The following is a 19,850-nucleotide window of genomic DNA, read 5'->3' on the forward strand; positions in this document are numbered from 1 at the left end:
GATATAAAGGTATATATCAGATTGTTGGACAATACTGTACATCGAAAGTCAGCTAAATCATGCAGTTGCAAACTTTATGTGATATCCTTCATGTTCCAGTGTACCACTTGCTGCAGGACTCTTCAACCGAGATGTGTACCTTGAAGCCTTAAGACGTAGACGAAGGTTCCTTTACCAGCCTGCGCTGCGCACCTGTCCAGTCCAATAGTGACTTCTCTTGCATCGGTTCACTATGTTGTTGACTGTCATTTTTCATCTCCAGGGCATCATATATATATATATATATATATATATATATGGAGAGTGAGAGAGAGAGAAATATATACAAATATATACACATATCTATCTATTTGTATCTGTATATATATAGATATATAAATAGATAGATATGAAAAATTATATATACAGTACATATAGACCCAGTAATGCATGACATGTTTTAAATTTTTAATTATGCTACCACAAGATAATTTAATTGAAATCAGGAAGACCTGTCATATCAGAGGAACTAATGATTGTTATATCTTGCCCTTGAGTTTAGAAAGTCCCTCCAATGCAGAATGAAATAGTCCAAGGATAAAGATAACATAAAAGACATCCTCTGGCTCATTCATCATGATAGTAGATGAACCTTTATGAATAAAGATTTTTAGTGCAGAGTGGTGAAATGATACTAGATGATATGCAACAGAATTTTAAATTGTGGTGAAATGATACTACATGTTATGCAGCAGAATATTAAATTGTATCTTATTTGCTCCTTAGCTTGTTGACAGATGGGAATGTTTGTATTACTTTCTAATCTGTAACTAGTATAGTATTACAGTAGTTTGCATAAGCTGCTAATTTTTTTCTTTTATGCTTTAAAGATTCTTTTTATGCACCGTATCTGTAATTTAGTAAACTTGTAATTTTGCTGTGCATGTATTATCATGAAGTCTTACATATTTTATCATGCCCTTTGTATTTCAATGTGCCAAAATTATAGTTGCTTAATCCTGTCACACCATTTGTAGCTGTCTGTAATTAGATGAATGTTGTCTGCACTTACAGGTGCAGACAAAGGAAACATAGGCACAGCCATAGCCCAAGCACACAAGAACTGGGTCAATTCTAGCTGTTGAGTTTCAGTAGGGAGACTAAACTAATGTTACCAGATGGGGATAAGTGGGGGGAAGGTGCTGCCACTTTCCCACTCCCCCACTGTAAATCATCAGACAGAAATGAACTAGTGTTTTTGCACCTGGGATAAGGCAGCATCTTTGTTACATTTGTCTGCACCTGTGCTTGATAAAGATCAGCTGTTAGACTTTAGGCCTTAGCTTACAAATGACTTTTTGCAAGCATATGTGTTCATCATCACCCCAGTCATGATGAAAATGAGCGAGAGAGAGAGAATCTTGACTCCAGTTTCTACATTCTAAGCAGTGGAAGCTGAGAGAGAGGGAGAGAGAGAGAGAGAGAGAGAGAGAGAGAATCTTGACTCCAGTTTCTACATTCTAGGCAGTGGAAGCTGAGAAAGAGAAAGGGAGAGAGAGAGAGAGAATCTTGACTCCAGTTTGTACATTCTAAGCAGTGGAAGCTGAGAGAGAGAGAGAATCTTGACTCCAGTTTACACATTCTAAGCAGTGGAAGTTGTGACTAGACATACTTCATGTAGTGGGTGATGAGGTCATTACACCCCAGTGATTGGTTCTTATCAAAGTTTGCCAGTTAAATGAATGATGAAATTATTTATTAAAATGGAAGTTTGCCATTAATACTATTAATGATGTGTCAACCTATATAGTATAACTGTCATAATATAAGAGCTTGTCATTTTATAGTCACATCAGTTCATACCATCACACTTATTACATGGGAAACTTAACACTGGTTCCACAGTTATTTCAAAACACCCTTCATACCCCCTACTTCTGTTTTGCTTTGTATATACTATATGTAAAGTAATGTGACAATAAATGTTGTTATTTTGTCATTTATGTTAGGGAGAAATGTGAGAAATAATTGATAATGATTTCAGTTATTTCAAAGCAGTCCCACTTTCCTACCTGTCTTTTGCTTTGTATATATTGTTTGTAGACTGACATGACTAATAAATGTTGCATTGTCCTTTTACTTAGAATTATGATAAATAATGGTATTGTAAAACAAATAACTATTGTACTGACTTTTAGAAATGCACATAATTAACTGCAGTGATATATATCTACACTTAATGAATCACTACTAATTTCTTTTCTTCTTGTAGTATAAAAGGCCATGGTCGAAGTCATGAACCTGTGCCCTTTCTCAGTTAGTGATGGGAAATTCTAGATCACATGTGAATAAGCTGCTCTGTTGACTGCAGGAATTCACATATGTGCTGCACAGTCCCAGAGTAGCAGGCTCTCCACTGTCACCACCAAGGAGGACAGGGAGGATGTTTATTTGCAGTCAAGCGATCTCAAAGGACAACCTGGAGGGAGTGAAATATGAGGCACTGTAACCCATATAATAAAAAATAATTTAAAATACACCATTGCCATTGAATGCACTTGGAAAACCAATCAACTGCTAGCTTTCAAAAGCTTAAGGCTCTTCTCTTCTCAAATGAGATCAAATAGGCATCAGTGAGATGTTTAGTTAAAGTGAAATTGATTTTAGTTGTACCAGCTTTGCATAGTAAACAAAAACTGGTAGTATTAAAGTACAGTGCAGTACTTAATTACATTATTGTGAGAGTGTATTTTAGTGTCATAATTGTATGTTATTGTTAATGTAGTTTTCAACTGTGTCACATTTGCTACTTCAAAATGCAGTAAATGAATAATAAATTGACCATGTTTCATCTGTGAAAATAAAACACTGGTTTTGAAAATAGCCTTTTTTGTGTGTTTTGTTTTTAAAGTGATCACATATACATTTTAAACGAGAACGGTGCTGAACAAGAACAGTCATTGACATTGGCTTTTTTACTTCCTAAATTGCATGTACATTTGAAAGTACCATGATGATTTAATTTTTTAGTACATGTAAATTGTTTCAGATGGTCAGTACCTTTTAATATCTAATTGTGGTCACATAATACAAAGGATTACATTACTGAAACAAGAAAACACTACATGTTTTACTTTTCTGGTAGTTGTAGTCATTGTATGGTTAAAAGGAATGTAATTCAAAACAGAGCATAAATTTGTTGAATTAAATATCGCATGACAGAACACCAGACAGACCATGTGCACAACAACATTCATGTATATACCTAATGATTTTAATTAAAATCAGGTATCTTGTCATGGCTACAGATTTCAGTGTGAAATATAAAATGATGTCCATGCAAGTGACACATACAACTTACAGCATTTTAAGCTGGGACCTCCAAATTAAAGGGTCAGGAAGTCAGACTTCCAAAATCTGAGCCTTAGTGGAAGCTCTGATCCATCCATCCATCGTTGAATCAGGTAGCCAGTCAGTCAACCCATTAAACATTCAGTGCATCCACCCATACAGCCATCCAACAAGAAATCAGTCAATTAGCCATCTTATCCATTTGTCCATGAATCCACTCATTCATTAATCCATTCATGCATGTATATGTCCTGTCTCAGTGAGTCAACCCATCAATCAGCCATCTTATCCATTTGTCCATGAATCAACTCATTCATTAATCCATTCATGCATGTATATGTCCAGTCTCAGTGAGTCAACCCATCAATCAATCATTCAGTCTGTTGGTCAGTTAATATATCAGTCCATTCATCCATCCATCTCTTAATGCATGAATGCATCTACCCATCAGTAAACCAGTCAGTCAGGGGAATCCATCAGTCAGAAGGCCTCAAAGGGAACTAAACAGGTAGCATGAGGGGAGGATGATCTTATGGGCATTGAGGTGAGGGGATGAGAAAAGGTGGTGTGGGGGAGATGAGAGACTAGAGGAAGGAGAGGAGGATAAGAGAGATGAGAAGGAGGAGGAGAGTCAAGCTGGAGGTAGGCAGCAGAGATAAAAAGTGAGGCAAGTAGGCTGGAGAGAAGAGGAGAGGAGAGTTTGAGTGGGATGAGAGGGAGGTTAAGAAGAGAAAGAGATAGAGAGAGAGAGAGAGAGGAGGTGGGGAGGAGAAAGAGAGAGGTAAGAGGGAAAGGAGTACATAGGAAGAACAGATATCAAGAGGCATGTTGACTTATGACAAGGTTATCTGTCAAAAAGAGACCCTAATTCTACTAAGTTTTAACCAATGTGTATGATAAAGGATAGAAAAGAAGAATGCCCTCCCTCACCTACCACATCATCAGTTAAACTGGCAGGAAAAATATAGAAAAAAAAAATGATTGTTAAAAAGAACAAGCATGGAAATCTTATAAGAGAGGCAAAAGAGGAATGACTATGCACTATGTAATATCTGTTCTACATACATTCTAAGATACGCAATTCTAAGCTGCACATTTCTAAGAAACGCAGTAAAAAATGGCAGACAATATTGTATTTCACGCATCAAATATAATTCACACACTAACATCATCGGAAAAAAAAAAAAATGCAATGTCCTTGACTGTTTGACACCATCATTGGCCACCAGAGATGGGCACCCGGTACACAAAAAGTACTGTTGGTACCAGTACTGGTACTTGCCTAAAATTGTAGTGTCACTACCGGTACTGGTACAAAAAAAAAAAAGTACCGAGTACGGACTCGGTACTTGGTACATGAATATGAATAAAGTAAATGAAATACCCGCGCGGCGGGGTGAACCTGACACCACCACCCTAGGAGGAGAGTACGAGGGGGTGACACCCACCCCACGAGGATGTGACAGGGAGGCTGTTTTACCTGACACACCATCCAGGCAAGCGCGACGTATCTCCCCCGTGACGCGATGCCCCTCTTCCCTGCAGCCAGACCACCTGGCAGTATACAGGAAAAGTACATTACACTTCAGCGGAGGGAACACTCACCAGAATCGGGGTGGGACTTGCGGTAGCAAGATCCCAAACAAACCCTCGGATGCCGAGTCCACTGGATCAGCCTTCTATATAACAGAGGACTCGGGAGAAGCATCGGGTTTTGTTATACCCCAAGGGAGCAGTGGCACAATAGAACCCACCGGGTATACTGTGGGTGGAGTGACCGCTGGTTCTCCACCCTCTGCCACCCACCTCCAGGAGCCGGCACATCGGCACGTCCACCAGACGGCCTTTGCCAGTACTCCCCAGGAGGGAGGCGGGCCCCAGGGTACACTCCGCTGGGGGTACCATTCGGGACTGACCATTGGTCGTCCCTCAGGGCTGCCCCAACCCCGACGGAAGGAGGGCAGACTCCACCGGAGCTGCAGCTTAGACCAGGAGTGCCCACTAGGCCTTTTCCTCCCGACGTCACCGGGACAGGTGTTCCAGACCCAACGGCAGGAGTGCAGTCTCCACTGGAGCTGTGGCTATTGCCGGGAGAGTCCGCCAGGTGCCCTCTTCCAGCTGCCAGGGTCTGTGGTGCCAGAAGGAGTCCCCTCAGACTCCTCCTCCACCTCTGTCCTTGGAGCACAGGCAGTGCCCAATGGGGCTGCCTGACGAAGGGTGCTTCCCCCGGACCTCCCACATACAACCCGGACTGGAATTTCGGCAGGGCCTACCGAGCCCGCCAAGTAGGAGAACTGGCCCTCGACTGCCCTCCCTCCGAGAGTCCCCAAGCTCCTACAGAGGGTAGCACCTCTTGCTCTGCCCGCCCCTCTTGTGGCAGAGCGAGGTGACCCTCTCCCCACCTTTCTGTCCTAGAGGGTGGGATCTGCTCCCCTGCAGGTACCCTGCCAGAGACCAGACCAGGTGAGACATCCCTGAGGCCAGGTGTCCTGTCCCTGCAGCCCTGTCCTCCCCAGATGCTGCAGGACTCTGCCGGGGCGAGAGGCCGCAGTCCAGCCCTGACGGCCTCCTCCTGCAGATGAGACCGCAGCCCCAGGGGCCAGCGGGCCTTCCCCAATGCCTGCTTCAGCCGCCGGACCTCCCCCAGTGCAAGTGGCCGCAGTTCTTCCCTGACGGCCGCACCTGGCGAACGTGACCGGCTCAGCCAGGGCGCCGCCCTTCCCGCAGCCGGCCCTAGGTCTGGGCCGCCTCAGATCCACCCCCAGGACCCCAATGACGATTCAGGGCCAGCGCTGAGTGGTGCACCTCTTGGCCCTCTTCGGCCCTAGCCCACAGAGCCCCACCTCCTGCCGGGCCTCTCCGGCAAGGGAGCCGCCCACTGCACCACCCACCAACTCCTCTAGGACTCATGGCAACCCCACAGATGACCTACCTCTGTACTACACTCCGGACGGCCCATCCCTGATACCCGGCTTCCACCTAGAGCTCCCGGCATAGGGCCTCCTGCCGCCTGTGACCCATGCCCTCCTCCCCGCCAGTATCATGAGTACAAGACTCTAAGGTTGTGTCCCTCCCCCAGTGTTTGTAAGCCCTATCTCAGTGGACCAGCCCTTTTCCCCTCCCCACTTCAATGTACCCTCCCCCCCTGTGTTGCCCCCCCCCATGTGCAATTGTGAACTCTTGTGTCCATAACATTACACGTGGAGTGCATGGTGCCAGGCCATGGGTTCGCCCAAGTGTGACTCCTTCCCCGGTGTTACACACAAACCGATAACACCAGTGACCCTCCCCCCCTGTGCTGCCCCATCGCCCCAAACCCGAAATCCTATACCCCCAGTCACCTGCCCAGCTGGAAACCCAATATTACCACCCTCCCCCCCCCTTGAGCCCCTCACACGCGGATAGATCCTAAGTGCTATATCCTTTCGTCCTCTGTAAAACGCACATAGCATAAGGATAGCTAAGGTATTGTCCATGTCACACGGATGCATATAACTAGCATAGGAAACCGTGTCTGTTATGCAATCGTATATACATAAGGACTTGAGTATACACTGCCGTCTATGTCACGCGTTTGGGTATACTGAGATATATTGACTGTCCTTGTCATATACTCGAGCCCTAATGCATCTGGTGTATCAGTGAACCATACCTGTGACACTGTGTGGAAATTACTCTATATTAGGAAAGGTAGAATACTGTGTAATGGTCAAGCTTGCTGAGCTAGGTGGAAGGATTTATTGTAAGAGCTAGCTTTCCGAGATTATTTGGTTATTGTATATTCCACAGTTTTGGTCATCGATTGTGTGTGTGTAATTGTCTATTGTTAATATATATGTGTGCCTTTTGACCAGTGGTGTTTGGACTTTCCATCCTTGTCTGTGACTAGCCCGGTTAAGAACAAAGAACCCAAGGTTGCACAGTACCTATGCCCGAGAAGTTGGGGCTCAGAATACGCTACATAACAGCAAACTTGCTCAGTATTGATTTTTTTTTTTTTTTTTTTAACACACTGAGGACCCAGAGACCAGTCTTGTCAGCAGAGCCAGACCTGAGGAGAGATGAAAGATATTGTCAGACAACTGTCACAGTCACATTAACTATGGGGTGACTAAAGCATAAGGTTTTGCGACCGTTCTGTCCTTTACTTTCTAAAATGCGTGACTTACAAAGCAGTGCCCCCAAAACGGAAACAGAAGAACACTGTAGAACCCCCAAAATGGAAACAGAAGAATACCATAGTGCCCCCGACAACGGGGCAAGCAAGATACAGCCCAGTATGCCCGGGAACGTGCCGACACCCCCACATGGACCCCACGGGGTAGCCGCCACCAGTCGGAGCAACCCCCAGCAACAACGGCATATGTCAGCCTGGGCCTTGCGCCCCTATGTCATGCAGCCACCACGCCGTCGCCGTCGTAGGAGAAGGACACTACCTTCACGGAGTGGGATTGTTGAACCAGGTAGGGGTGGAGTTGTTCTAGACACTCTAGACGGCGCCCCTCATGAGACGGCCTATTGTCACTCCGAAAGTGTCCTGGTAGAGACGGCCTATTGTCGCTCCCACCCTCGTGAGACGGCCTATTGTCGCTCCCGCCCTCGTGAGACGGCCTATTGTCGCTCCCGCCCTCGTGAGACGGCCTGTTGTCGCTCCGAAAGTGTCCTGGTGGAGACGGCCTATTGTCGCTCCTGCCCTCGTGAGACGGCCTATTGTCGCTCCTGCCCTCGTGAGACGGCCTATTGTCGCTCCGAAAGTGTCCCGGTAGAGACGGCCTATTGTCACTCCCCTCCTCGTGAGACGGCCTATTGTCGCTCCAAAAGTGTCCCAGTAGAGACGGCCTATTGTCGCTCCCCTCCTCGTGAGACGGCCTATTGTCGCTCCGAAAGTGTCCCGGTAGAGACAGCCTATCGTTGCTCCCCTCCTCGTGAGACGGCCTATTGTCGCTCCCCTCCTCATGAGACGGCCTATTGTCGCTCCCCTCCTCGTGAGACGGCCTATTGTCGCTCCGAAGGTGCCCCGGTAGAGACGGCCTATTGTCGCTCCCGCCCTCGTGAGACGGCCCACTGTCGCTCCGAAGGTGCAGGGAAGGAGGCAAGGAGCGAGATGTCACCCCAGCAGGAGACAAGAGCCCAGGCCTCCCATACCAGAGTGGCCCAGACAGGCCTCACAGCCTCCCCTGGCCTCCGATCCCTACGCCTGGCTCTGGAACAGACGCACCTGACGGGCCCCAGCATAAGCTGATGCCGCAGCCCTCCCCTGTCGGCACCCCTAGATGCTGGAGACTGCAGTCCGCAGTCTCTCCCGATCCTCCCCAGGACACCCAGGTGCGATCTCCATACGCCCCCACGACGACGTAAGGCTACCACCTCCAGCCGAGACTTACACCAGAGGTTCCTGGAGCTATTTGGCCCCAGCCCCGAGGGCCATACCCCTGAGCCCAGCCCGGAAGCCACAGGTAGCCCAGGACGCGAGAGGACGCCCCTACGAGTTGTCCCGTGCCCTCTTGGCACGCCTCCCCTTGGTGGTGCCCCTAGCCCGGCAGGATTGCCGACGGCGTGTTCCCGCCCCTGCCCCCATGATGAATACGTGTGATGCTGCCCAGAAACAGTGCAAGTGATTTAGGTTAAGTGTGACTTTGCCTAGTGTAGTATCGTGCAGTGACTTAATATAGTGAATGTCGGGGCAAGTAAGATCACAGTGAGAGAATAAAGGACAAGTGTGCAAACCAAGATCTGATGAACTGTATTTATGAGTGACGTCCCTTATATACAATTAGTAAGACTGTGCCACCTGGGAATTCCTCCGTAGTAATACACCCCTACTGCTGTGATCTCTAAAGAAGTAATACGAGAAAGTGTTAGTGATATTCCCTCACTCGCTACCCATAAATCCTGTATGACACTCTCTCGTCCCAGTATCTAGTGTAAGTGTAAACCAAGAATAAAATCAATTACCAAAGTCCCTTTGCTATTGGAAAATGTGTAATCCTCATTGTTAATCCTTGCCTCTCTCCAGTATTACCATTAAAATGCGTGACTTAAAGAACAGTGCCCCCGACAACGGGGCAAGTAAAATACAGCTCAGTATGCCCGAAAATGTACCGACACCCCCACACGGACCCCATGGGGTAGCCACCACCAGTCAGAACCACTCCCGGCAACAGCGACATATGTCAGCCCGGGCCGTGTGCCCCTATGTCACGCAGCCACCACGCCGTCGCCGCCGTAGGAGAAAGACACTACCTTCACGGAGTGGGATTGTTGAGCCAGCTAGGGGTGGAGTTGTCGTAGGCACTCCAAACGGCGCCCCTCCGGTAGAGACGGCCTATTGTCGCTCCCATCCTCGTGAGACGATCTATGGTCGCTCCGAAAGTGCTCCGGTAGAGACGGCCTATTGTCGCTCCCGTCCTCGTGAGACGATCTATGGTCGCTCCGACAGTGTTCCGGTAGAGACGGCCTATTGTCGCTCCCATCCTCGTGAGACGATCTATGGTCGCTCCGACAGTGCTTTGGTAGAGACGGCCTATTGTCGCTCCCGTCCTCGTGAGACGATCTATGGTCGCTCCGACAGTGCTTTGGTAGAGACGGCCTATTGTCGCTCCCGTCCTCGTGAGACGATCTATGGTCACTCTGACAGTGCCCTGGTAGAGACGGCCTATTGTCGCTCCCCTCCTCGTGAGACGACCTATTGTCGCTCCGAGAGTGTCTTGGTAGAGACGGCCTATTGTCGCTCCCTTCCTCGTGAGACGATCTATTGTCGCTCCGAGGGTGTGCAGAAAGAGGTAAGGAGAGAGACGTCCCTACGGCAGGAGACTAGAGCCCAGGCTTCCTGTCCCAGAGTGACCCAGACAGGCCTCACAGCCTCCCCTGGCCTCTGTTCCCTACATCTGGCTCTAGAGTAGACGCACCTGACGGACCCCAGTGGAAGTCGCTGCCGCAGCCCTCCTCTGTTGGCGCCCCTAGACGCTGGAGACCGCAGCCCGCAGCCTCTCTCGGTTCTCCCTAGGACACCCGGGCGCGATCTCCCTACGCCCCCACGACGCTGTAAGGCTCTCACTACAGGCCGAGACTTATCACAGAGGTTCCTGGAGCTATTCGGCTCCAGTCCCGAGGGCCACACTCCTGAGCCCAGCTCGGAAGCCACGGGTAGCCCAGGACGCGAGAGGATGCCCTTACGAGTTATCCCGTGCCCTCTTGGCACGCCTCGCATCGGCAGTGCCCCTAGCCCGGCAGGATCGCCGACGACATGTTCCTGCCTATCCCCCTGATGAATACGTGTGATACTGCAGTACGAGTGATTTAGGTTAAGTGTGATTTCCCCTATTTAAGTATTGTGCAGTGACTTCATATAGTGAATATCGGGGCAAATAAGATCACAGTGAGAAGCTAAAGGACGAGTGTGTGGTGGAACAAGATCTGATGAACTATGTTTATGAGTGACGTCCCTTTTATACAATTAGTAAGCCTGTGCCGCTTGGAGATTCCCCTGTAATGACATACCCCTATTACTGTGTGCTCTAAAGGAATATTGTGAAAGGGAGTATTAATGGTATTCTCTCCCTCCCCCACGCTACCCATAAATCTTGTTTATCACTCTTACCCCAATATCCCGAGTAAGTGTGAATCAAGAATAAAATCAATTACCAAAGTCCCTCGGCTAGTGGCAACTGTATAAACTTCACGGCTAATATCTGCCGCTCTCCAGTATTACCATAACTTTCTCCTAGCCGTCACAAGTCACTCCCCGCACCCTCCCTTATCTCCTCGTGAGACTCACCCCCCCCCCGCACCCTCCCCTATCTCCTCGTGAGACTCACCCCCCCCCCCCCGCACGCCTATATTCACTGCACTCTTGATACACCAGGATTGATTGTGTTGTCATTAATATCAGAGAAGCAAGTATCCTGCGAGATACCCATATTGTGAAAAATGTTTAATAGTTCTGGTAAACAAATCGGGGCCCTCTTTCTGGGCACCAAAATATGAAAACTATTTAATGTATCCAAGTCGGTATCCCTGCCGGGACACCGCTATGAAAGAATTTTCTGTTACACAACTCGTAGGGTGTTACCTTTCCCTAAAGTTGTCTAAGTAAATTAAACAAGTCTCATAGAGTTAGGCGAAACGTAAATTAAACTTAACTCACCTACAATAAGTATCTTCTATCTCATAGCTAATTCCCCCTTGAATTGGCCAGTTCGTAAAGGTTACTTAGCTAATGAAGAGGGAGCGATCGTTAACCGATGACGATGAGGCTGCTTGGCGAAGTTGCTTGAGCAAGCAAGCGTCCTTATGGTGTGTATATACAACCGTGCTAACTCCACGAGAGCTAAAAGCAGAGTGAGTGAACGCAGCAAGCCCCAACTCTTCATCGAATTGTGGGTTGCCAACTCTTATTTAATTACAGTGCTAAATACAGTTAAATTACATCATGATATGTACAGGGCAAATCTAACAAATTAATCTTAGTTTTACTTAAACTAAAGTTAGACCAAATATTCCCTTTAACTGTGTAAATATCTTAATTCCACATCTGCCTTAACAGGAGAATCTTTCCCTGCATGCCACGCCATCTAACGCGCAGACGCAGTTTAGGTCAGTGGAAAATACCACATAATTACATGTATTTACAATGTATAGTTGTCCACGGGGGTTAAATGCAGTAGCAATTTAATTTATCAATAACAAGAATTATTAAAGAGAATGTAATTTCTGGGTTATTAAAACCGCTTGAACAATTAACAACGGTCTCAATTTTTCCTCTGCCTTTAATCAGGGATAACTATGATAAAAATAGAGAGCGCAACTGCTCTGGGGGAAAATATTTCCCACAGTTTTGAGGCCGGCGGAAAATGATACGCTGTATCATGTAATATGACCCTTAGCCAAGAGTTCCCTCCATAGTTCTCGAGAACCCTGTGCTGCGGCCCTACTAGGTCGCGCCTCTTGACCCGTTTGATTTTCACCATCCTCTGGATCCGGAGTGGCTGCTAACTCAAGGGGTACCAGTTTATCAATAGTTTTTATACTGGTATGTCCCCTGCATTTTAATTTTACGAGTTTCAGCACCCCTTCAGAATCTGGGTGTGTGGAGATCACTTTAGCTAATGGCCACTGGGATCTTGGCTGTTCAGTCTTCACTAAGACCACATCTCCTATGTTAATAACTGATTTGTTGCTGGCAGCTTGAGCTCCATAAAACCTCTCGCGTAGGCTCAAAAGATACTCTTCGCTCCAATGTCTGTTCCAAGTATCCAGCACCCTTTTCAGATGTTGATATCCCTCCCGAAGATGTTGTCCTAAATCATTATTTTCTATGTTAGGATCATCAACTTCTTCCTGGATATCCACACAAGGCATCGGTTGGAGCTTCCTGCCATATAACATGTGAGCCGGTGTTAAGGCCTCTAGCGAGTCGCTAGTGTCATCTTGATAAGTCAGAGGTCTATTATTAATCCTGGTTTCAATTTCAGTTATTACTGTTCTTAAATCTTCTCTCGTGATCTTAGTTCTATGTAATGTTTTCCTCAGGCAGTTCTTGACAATACCAATCATTCTTTCGGTAAATCCATTCTGCCAGGGAGCTCTTGGAGCTGTGAACTGCCAAATACAATTTCGGATTCCCAGCGCCGACTTAACTTTTGGGTCGTTCATTAGGTTCAACAGTAAGGGTGCTGCTCCAACGAAATTAGTTCCGTTGTCGCTTATTAACTTGCCAGGACAAGACCTTCTAGCAGCAAATCTGCGAAAGACATTGAGGAATGTCTCAGAGCTTAGGTCTTCCGCTAGTTCTAGATGGACTGCCCTTGTGTAGGCACAAGTAAATAAACAAATGTAAACTTTATGGGGAGTTTCCTCACCCGTAACAGTTATAGCCCCTGTGTAGTCCACTCCTGTTATATGGAAGGGCCGAATTATGTTCACCCTATCCTTCGGTAGGGCTGGTGGTCCTGGGTAGATATAAGGTCGCTGCTCATACCTCCTACAAATGATGCAGTTTTTGAGATATTTTTTAATAAGCTGTCTACCCTTAGGAATCCAGTACCTTTCCCGAATTTGGGCTAAGGTCTGCGATATACCTCCATGGAGAGTGGAATCATGGGCTTCCTTTATAATAAGTTGTACAAAGCATCCACTCTTTGGTAATAAAATGGGATGTTTGGTTTGGATGGGCAAGTCAGCCTTTACCAATCGGCCTCGACATCTTATCAAACCTTTTCCGTCTAAGAACAAGCCTAAATTCTTCATCAGCTTATTCCCTTTTCCAGTGTCTTGGCCTAAAAGTTTATATATTTCCCCGTAAGAATTTCTTTGTACTCTTTTCAGCCAGTATTCTAGGGGATCTAATTTCTGAAACCCCACCTTCTTATTCAAAAATTCAACAACCAATTTAGCAGTATTTAGAAGTTGTCTTATTGATGAGAATCGGCTGATGTCAGTTACTTCTGGCTCAGGTACTATAGGATCCAAGTTCACTGCACTAATCTCAGCAATATTGTACTGTTTCTGTTCAGGCCAATCCTTAGTGAGTAGGCTAACCATTTAGGACCACAAGTTATCTTTGATCAGTCTCCTTACGGTCGAACCTCTCGAGAGCAGATCAGCTGGATTTTGTTTGGAGGACACATGCATGAAATTAAATTTGGAAGACAGCTCTTTAATAGTCTTCACTCTATTACGGACGAAAGGAATTTTACTGTCTTCCTTCCCTATCCAGTAAAGACAAATCTCACTGTCAGTCCATATGTAAATATCCTCAAACTGAGTATCAAGAGTTGTGGTTATATACCTGGCCAATTTAGTTCCTACTTCTATAGAAGCCAATTCCATTTGAGGTAGGGTTCTTTCTTTAATTGGCGCAACTCTGGCTTTGGACATTATAATCTTACTATCCTCTCCTGTTGCGCAATAAGCTACTGCTCCATAGGCCTTTTGAGAAGCATCACAAAATATGTGTAAGTGCGACTTCTCATTACTGTTTATTTTCCTGAGAATACATATGCTTGATGTAGTTTCAAACTCCTTTCTAATCTGTTCCCATTGTTCCACATATGTCTCACCTAATTTAGTGTCCCAGTCTAACTTTTCTCGCCAAGCCTCCTGTACTAAACATTTGCCCCTAATAACTATAGGACTGACAAATCCCAATGGGTCAAATAGCTTAGAAACCTGACTTAACAAGGACCTCTTGGTGAGAGTGACATCGTTTTCGTTTTCGTTTATAACCCGTCACGTCCCGAGGTTTTCCGCACCTCCGACATCCCCCAGTACCGAGGTATTTTCGATTTTTTTTTTTTTGGCTAAAACCTTCGCTTTTGGTGAGAAACATCGAAAATTCATAGAGAAATCGCTCACCTGAGGTTTAAAGTGCCCAATCCAGGTAGGAGTTCCTCCTTACCTGAGTGGGTTTTCTGACATGCTGGCACCAAAGAAAACGAGTTCTATGGGAGGGTAACTATTTTATCCACTCATAAACGGTATTTATTTATTTACTTGGTACGAATGTATATGTAGTATGACAGTATATTGGTTTTCAAGCAGTAATAATGGCATTATAAGCATTGTTTCACTCACTAACTAATCACCATACCTGACCTATTTTTGCCACACTACCTGATCATTATTTCTGGCTGTTTCTTCTTCTAATGCTATGTAAACATTGTCCTCCACATTGTCATCGATTGGGGAATCACTCTGGCCCTGAATAACTTTACTAGCCAGGTCACTGGTAACAGGTCCTTTGCCAAGACAGTGGCATGAGGGGGGGAGGGGGGAGGTTATGCAGTGTAAGGCATTGTCCCTGCTTGGTATCTTGTACAGGAATAGAGGAAGGTGTCCCGTGTATACATACGAAAAATCACGTGCGAAAATTGAAAATTGTGCAAATTAGGTACCTTGCAATTGCACGACGTACTGGTACGTCGCCGGGACTGGCAAATGCAAATCGTGGTGACGTACCCATACGTCGTCGGGACGGGGCGGGTTAAAGGTTCCAACATGCTTGCATGTGTCGGCCTTGGTCACCTAATGGCGGCTCTCCACGCTGAACGATCCATTGCAGCCTCCCTGTTCAGTCCCTTAACCCTAAGGTCACACTAAATGACCTCGTCCCATGTCTTTCTCGGTCTACCCCTCATAACCCCACCCCCAATATTAACACTTCTCACCTTCCTCACCCAATTATCATCCCCCATCCTCTCCACATGTCCAAACCACCTCAATCTACCTCTCCTCATCACAACACCAATACACTCCAGTCCCATCCTACCTCTCAACTCTTCCATTGTAAACTCAGCCCCTCCAGGCCTTGGACGCAGGGACGCACTGCACATCCACCTAATCATTGTCATTTCTGTACGTCTGAGCCAGCGAATATCTTCCTCCTTCACTGCCCAGGTCTCACTGCCATACAGCATTACACTCCTAACACATGCTGCATACAAAGACCCCTTAGCACGTAGGGAGAGCCCTCTCAATGTCAGGAGAGGCAAGAGCTCCCTGAACTTCTTCCAGCCACTTCTCACCCTAGCCACAGAGCTAGCTCCAGCCCCACCTCCAGCACACATGTCTCCCAAATAACAAAACTCTTCCACACACTCAAGAGATTCACCAGCAAGTTCAATCCTTTCATGTCTGACAATCTCCACCTGCTCACCCCGGCACGCCGCACACATAAAATCAGCATTATCTCGCAGTCTACCTCTGATACCACTACATCTCTTATGCACCCATTTATCACACATACCACACAAGATGGAATTACTTCCCACGCCCTTGTGGCAAACTGCACATGGCCACTCTCCCTCGTCTTTGACAGTACCGCCACCAACCCTAGATATCATCACTTTTGTTTTATCTGCATTTACCCTTAAACCTTTTTGCCCCATACCATCTCTCCACTTCCTAAACCTTTCCTCCGCCTCCCTTTCATTCTCTGCAATCAACACCAAATCATCAGCATACAACAACTCCCACGGGAGTCCGTTTCTAAAGTCACGTGAAAGGGCTTCAAGTACCATGATAAACAGCATGGGACTCAAGACTGACCCCTGATGCACACCAACATTCACGGAAAACTCATCACTCAAATCTCCATTCACTCTCACCTGGGTGTGAGCACCCACATACAGTTCATGGCCATAACCAACCTAACCAGCCACTCCTCCAAGCCAAGCTTTCTCATTGCCCACTTCACCACCTCTCAAGGGACTCTGTCAAAGGCCTTTTCCAAATCAACAAAAACAAAATAAAGATCCCTTCTCCTACCAATATATTTTTCCTGAAGCTGTCGAACAATGTATATGGCATCAGTGGTCCCCCTACCTTGCATGAACCCAAACTGCATCTCATCAATATTCACTCTTTCTCTAATCATACCTTCTAAAACTCTCTCCATTACCTTCATTATCTGATCTAAAAGCTTTATACCTCTATAATTTCCTCTTTCCAGGGCATCACCCTTCCCTTTATACACATTTACAATTACACTCTTCAGCCAATCATCTGGGACAAACACTCATAAATAATCCTATTTATCAGGTCAGTGACTAAACTCACCCCTATATCGCCTGAGGCCATCAACATTTCGGCAGTCAACCCCGACATACCTGCTGCCTTCCTCACCCTCATCCTGCCTATTGCCTCACTAACAGTAGCAGTATCAATCAAAGGCCAAGGGCCAGACACTGGATCTGCTGGCTCCAAACCTTCCCTGTCCCAGTCAAACTCCTCATTCAACAACCGGTTACAATGCTCTCTCCATGCATCTTTAATATCCTCACTGTTAACTACTACCCTTCCTTCATCATTCTTCACACACTGCTCACCTATGATATCCCGATTATCCCTCTTCACCTGACCTGCCACCCTAAATATATTTTTCCTTTCCCTATGATTTAGGTTATCAAGTAATTGTCTCTGTGACTCAGACTTTGCCCTGTATACCTCTTTTCTAGCCCTACTCTTGGCAGCCAAATATTCCTCTTTGCTACCACCCTTCTTCCATTCCCGGAAAAGCCTTCTTTTCTCCTTAACTGCAGCTTCTACACCCTCATCCCACCACCAAGTTACTTTATGTCTTGGTGGTCCTCTTGTCCAGCCGCATGCTACATCAGTAACTCTCAAGAAATTGTTCTTGAGGGCTCTGTACTGTTCATTAACGCCTCTGTCAACAGCTCCCTGTTCAGCCACCACTCTCCTCAGCTCGCTATAGAAGGCATCCCTTACTACTTGGTTTTTCAGCTTCCATATTTTCCTCCTAGGTACATAAGTCCTCTTTTTCATCACTTGTTCTTTAAGCACCATATCGCAAATCAATAGTTTGTGCTGCTGCACACACTCCTCACTTCCTATAACTTTAACATCCCTCACTAACCTCCTATCGGCCCTCCTAACCAGAAAATAATCTATCTGACATCAGAGAACTTAATGGGGTGCTTTCAAAGCTAGTATTCCGCTAGATGGCTCCACTGTTGCAGTAAACACCTTCCCTGAGCTGTTTATAAAGCATATTTTTCTTTGTTAAATATCTATACTGTTGAGTGAAAATGTGAATCATGGTAATGTCATATGCCGAAATATAAATAATACAAATAGAACACCTATATATAACGCATCGTGAAGTGTTTATATTTATCATAAACGGAAATTAAAATATCACTGATGGCATGTGATGGCAATCCGTCCTTCCAGTGACCCTATATTATTTAATTTCTGCTACATTTAGTGCAAATTTGGTTCTTAATACATTGTCTGTTCAGACTGTAAAGTACGCCTAGTGGGTATCTAGACTCATCCAGTTTCTATGTGGGCAGAAATTTAATGTTGAGTAAATACTGGCATTCAACATTTTGCTCGCTTCCTTCACGCATGCGCACCACAAGACAGTCCCGTGTTTAAGTTTTTTCACGAGGGATGTCAAGTTTCCATGAAAAATTTTATTTTATGGCGTGTAATGTCACGGATTCACTCAGAGTAGAAACGAGCTATATTCATAACATTCGTCATTGGTTCATAAGTGACTATGTATAGGCAGTGAGTTTCACTGAGCGATATCTTTGTGTAATTGTCATTGCCACATCTTGCCTCTCTAGCTGTTAACTAAGTAAGCTACGCCCATTTCTCATGTCCCTGTACCCGACGTTGGTTACATTACTGTCGTAAATGGACACACTCACAAACACACATAGTTCAGTAATGTGAGTTCCTGACTGTTGAGCGTAGAGAGAGAGACCTTCCCCTGCAGCTTCCTTGCACCATGAGTCATATTCATATGTATCATTGTAGCTTTTTGTAAATAAAGTGTTACAGTGAAGTTTTGTCTTTTTCTGTTGAGAACTAGTGGTTATTTTAATTTTTACATTTCACCAAGTGCCTACCAAATAAATACCTTAAGGTCATCTTATCATCAATATCTCACACACATTGCCCCCTCTTGGCAAGTCCCTAATGGTATGGTCATGTGAGAACTGTCTCCAGGCCACCTGTCCACACACATATGTTTGTAAGATCTTCCACTGACTGAGTCAGTAGCTTGTGCACATACCAGTCCTCTCGACCTGGATGCAATCTCACTGGGGGTAGATATTTAAGTAGTATTTACTCGTCATGTGTTTTCACGTTTGCATGCATATATATATATATATATATATATATATATATATATATATATATATATATATAGATAGATATATATATATATATATATATATATATATAGCTATATAGATATATTATATATTATATATCTATATCGATATCTATAAATATATCTATATCTATCTATATATATAGATAGATATATAGATAGATAGATAGAGAGTGAATACTGAACTTGACTCCGTGTGAATCTTGTGGATCACTTGGAGGCGATGTCTTGGCTTGTGTACCTTTCACAGTCGTCTGTCCTCGGTGAGACCGGGCAAAAAATGACGTGTAAACGATCTTGGTTTTGGGACGGTTCCTCAGCCCGGATGATTTATGATGGTGAATGCCAGTATTTACTCAATATTAAATTTCTGCCCACATAGAGACTGGATGAGTCAAGATACCCACTAGGCGTACTTTACACTCTGAACAAACTATGTAATAAGAATTTAACTTGCACTAAATGTAGCAGAAATTAAATAATGTTGGACCACTGAAATGGCGGATTGCCATCACATACCATCAGTGATATTTTAGTTTCAGTTTATGATAAATATAAACAATTCATGATACGTTATATGTACGTGTTCGATTTGTATTATTTATATTAAGGCATATGACATTACCATGATTCACAATTTCACACAACAGTGTAAATATTTAACAAATAAAACTGTGCTTTTTAAACAGCTCGGGAATGTGTTTACTGCTACAGTGGAGCCATCTGACGGAATACTAGGCTTTTCAGAAGCACCCCATTGGTTTCAGACTTATTACATCAACTGTTGTATCCCAGTTAAGACCTAACACATTTTGAATTTTGGGAATGTCAGAATCTGGATAGTCCTCTTGTATTTTTATTCCTCAAAAGCGGT

General features: G+C 45.2%; 1 protein-coding gene across 1 annotated transcript in view; it reads left to right on the forward strand.

Moving 5' to 3' along the window:
* INPP5E (Inositol-3-phosphate synthase) overlaps nucleotides 1-215 on the forward strand; it is a 576,780-nt gene extending 576,565 nt beyond the window's left edge. Inside the window, 1 exon segment of the mRNA XM_080273293.1 lies at nucleotides 100-215. Within this exon segment, the coding sequence (XP_080129419.1) occupies nucleotides 100-208 (109 nt within the window). The 3' untranslated portion in view covers nucleotides 209-215.
* The last annotated feature ends 19,635 nt before the right edge of the window (nucleotides 216-19,850 follow it).

The sequence above is a fragment of the Coenobita brevimanus genome, chromosome 54 (assembly GCF_032717465.1).
Source record: "Coenobita brevimanus isolate Jiangsu-jjx chromosome 54, ASM3271746v2, whole genome shotgun sequence".
Taxonomy (NCBI): Eukaryota; Metazoa; Arthropoda; class Malacostraca; order Decapoda; family Coenobitidae; genus Coenobita; species Coenobita brevimanus.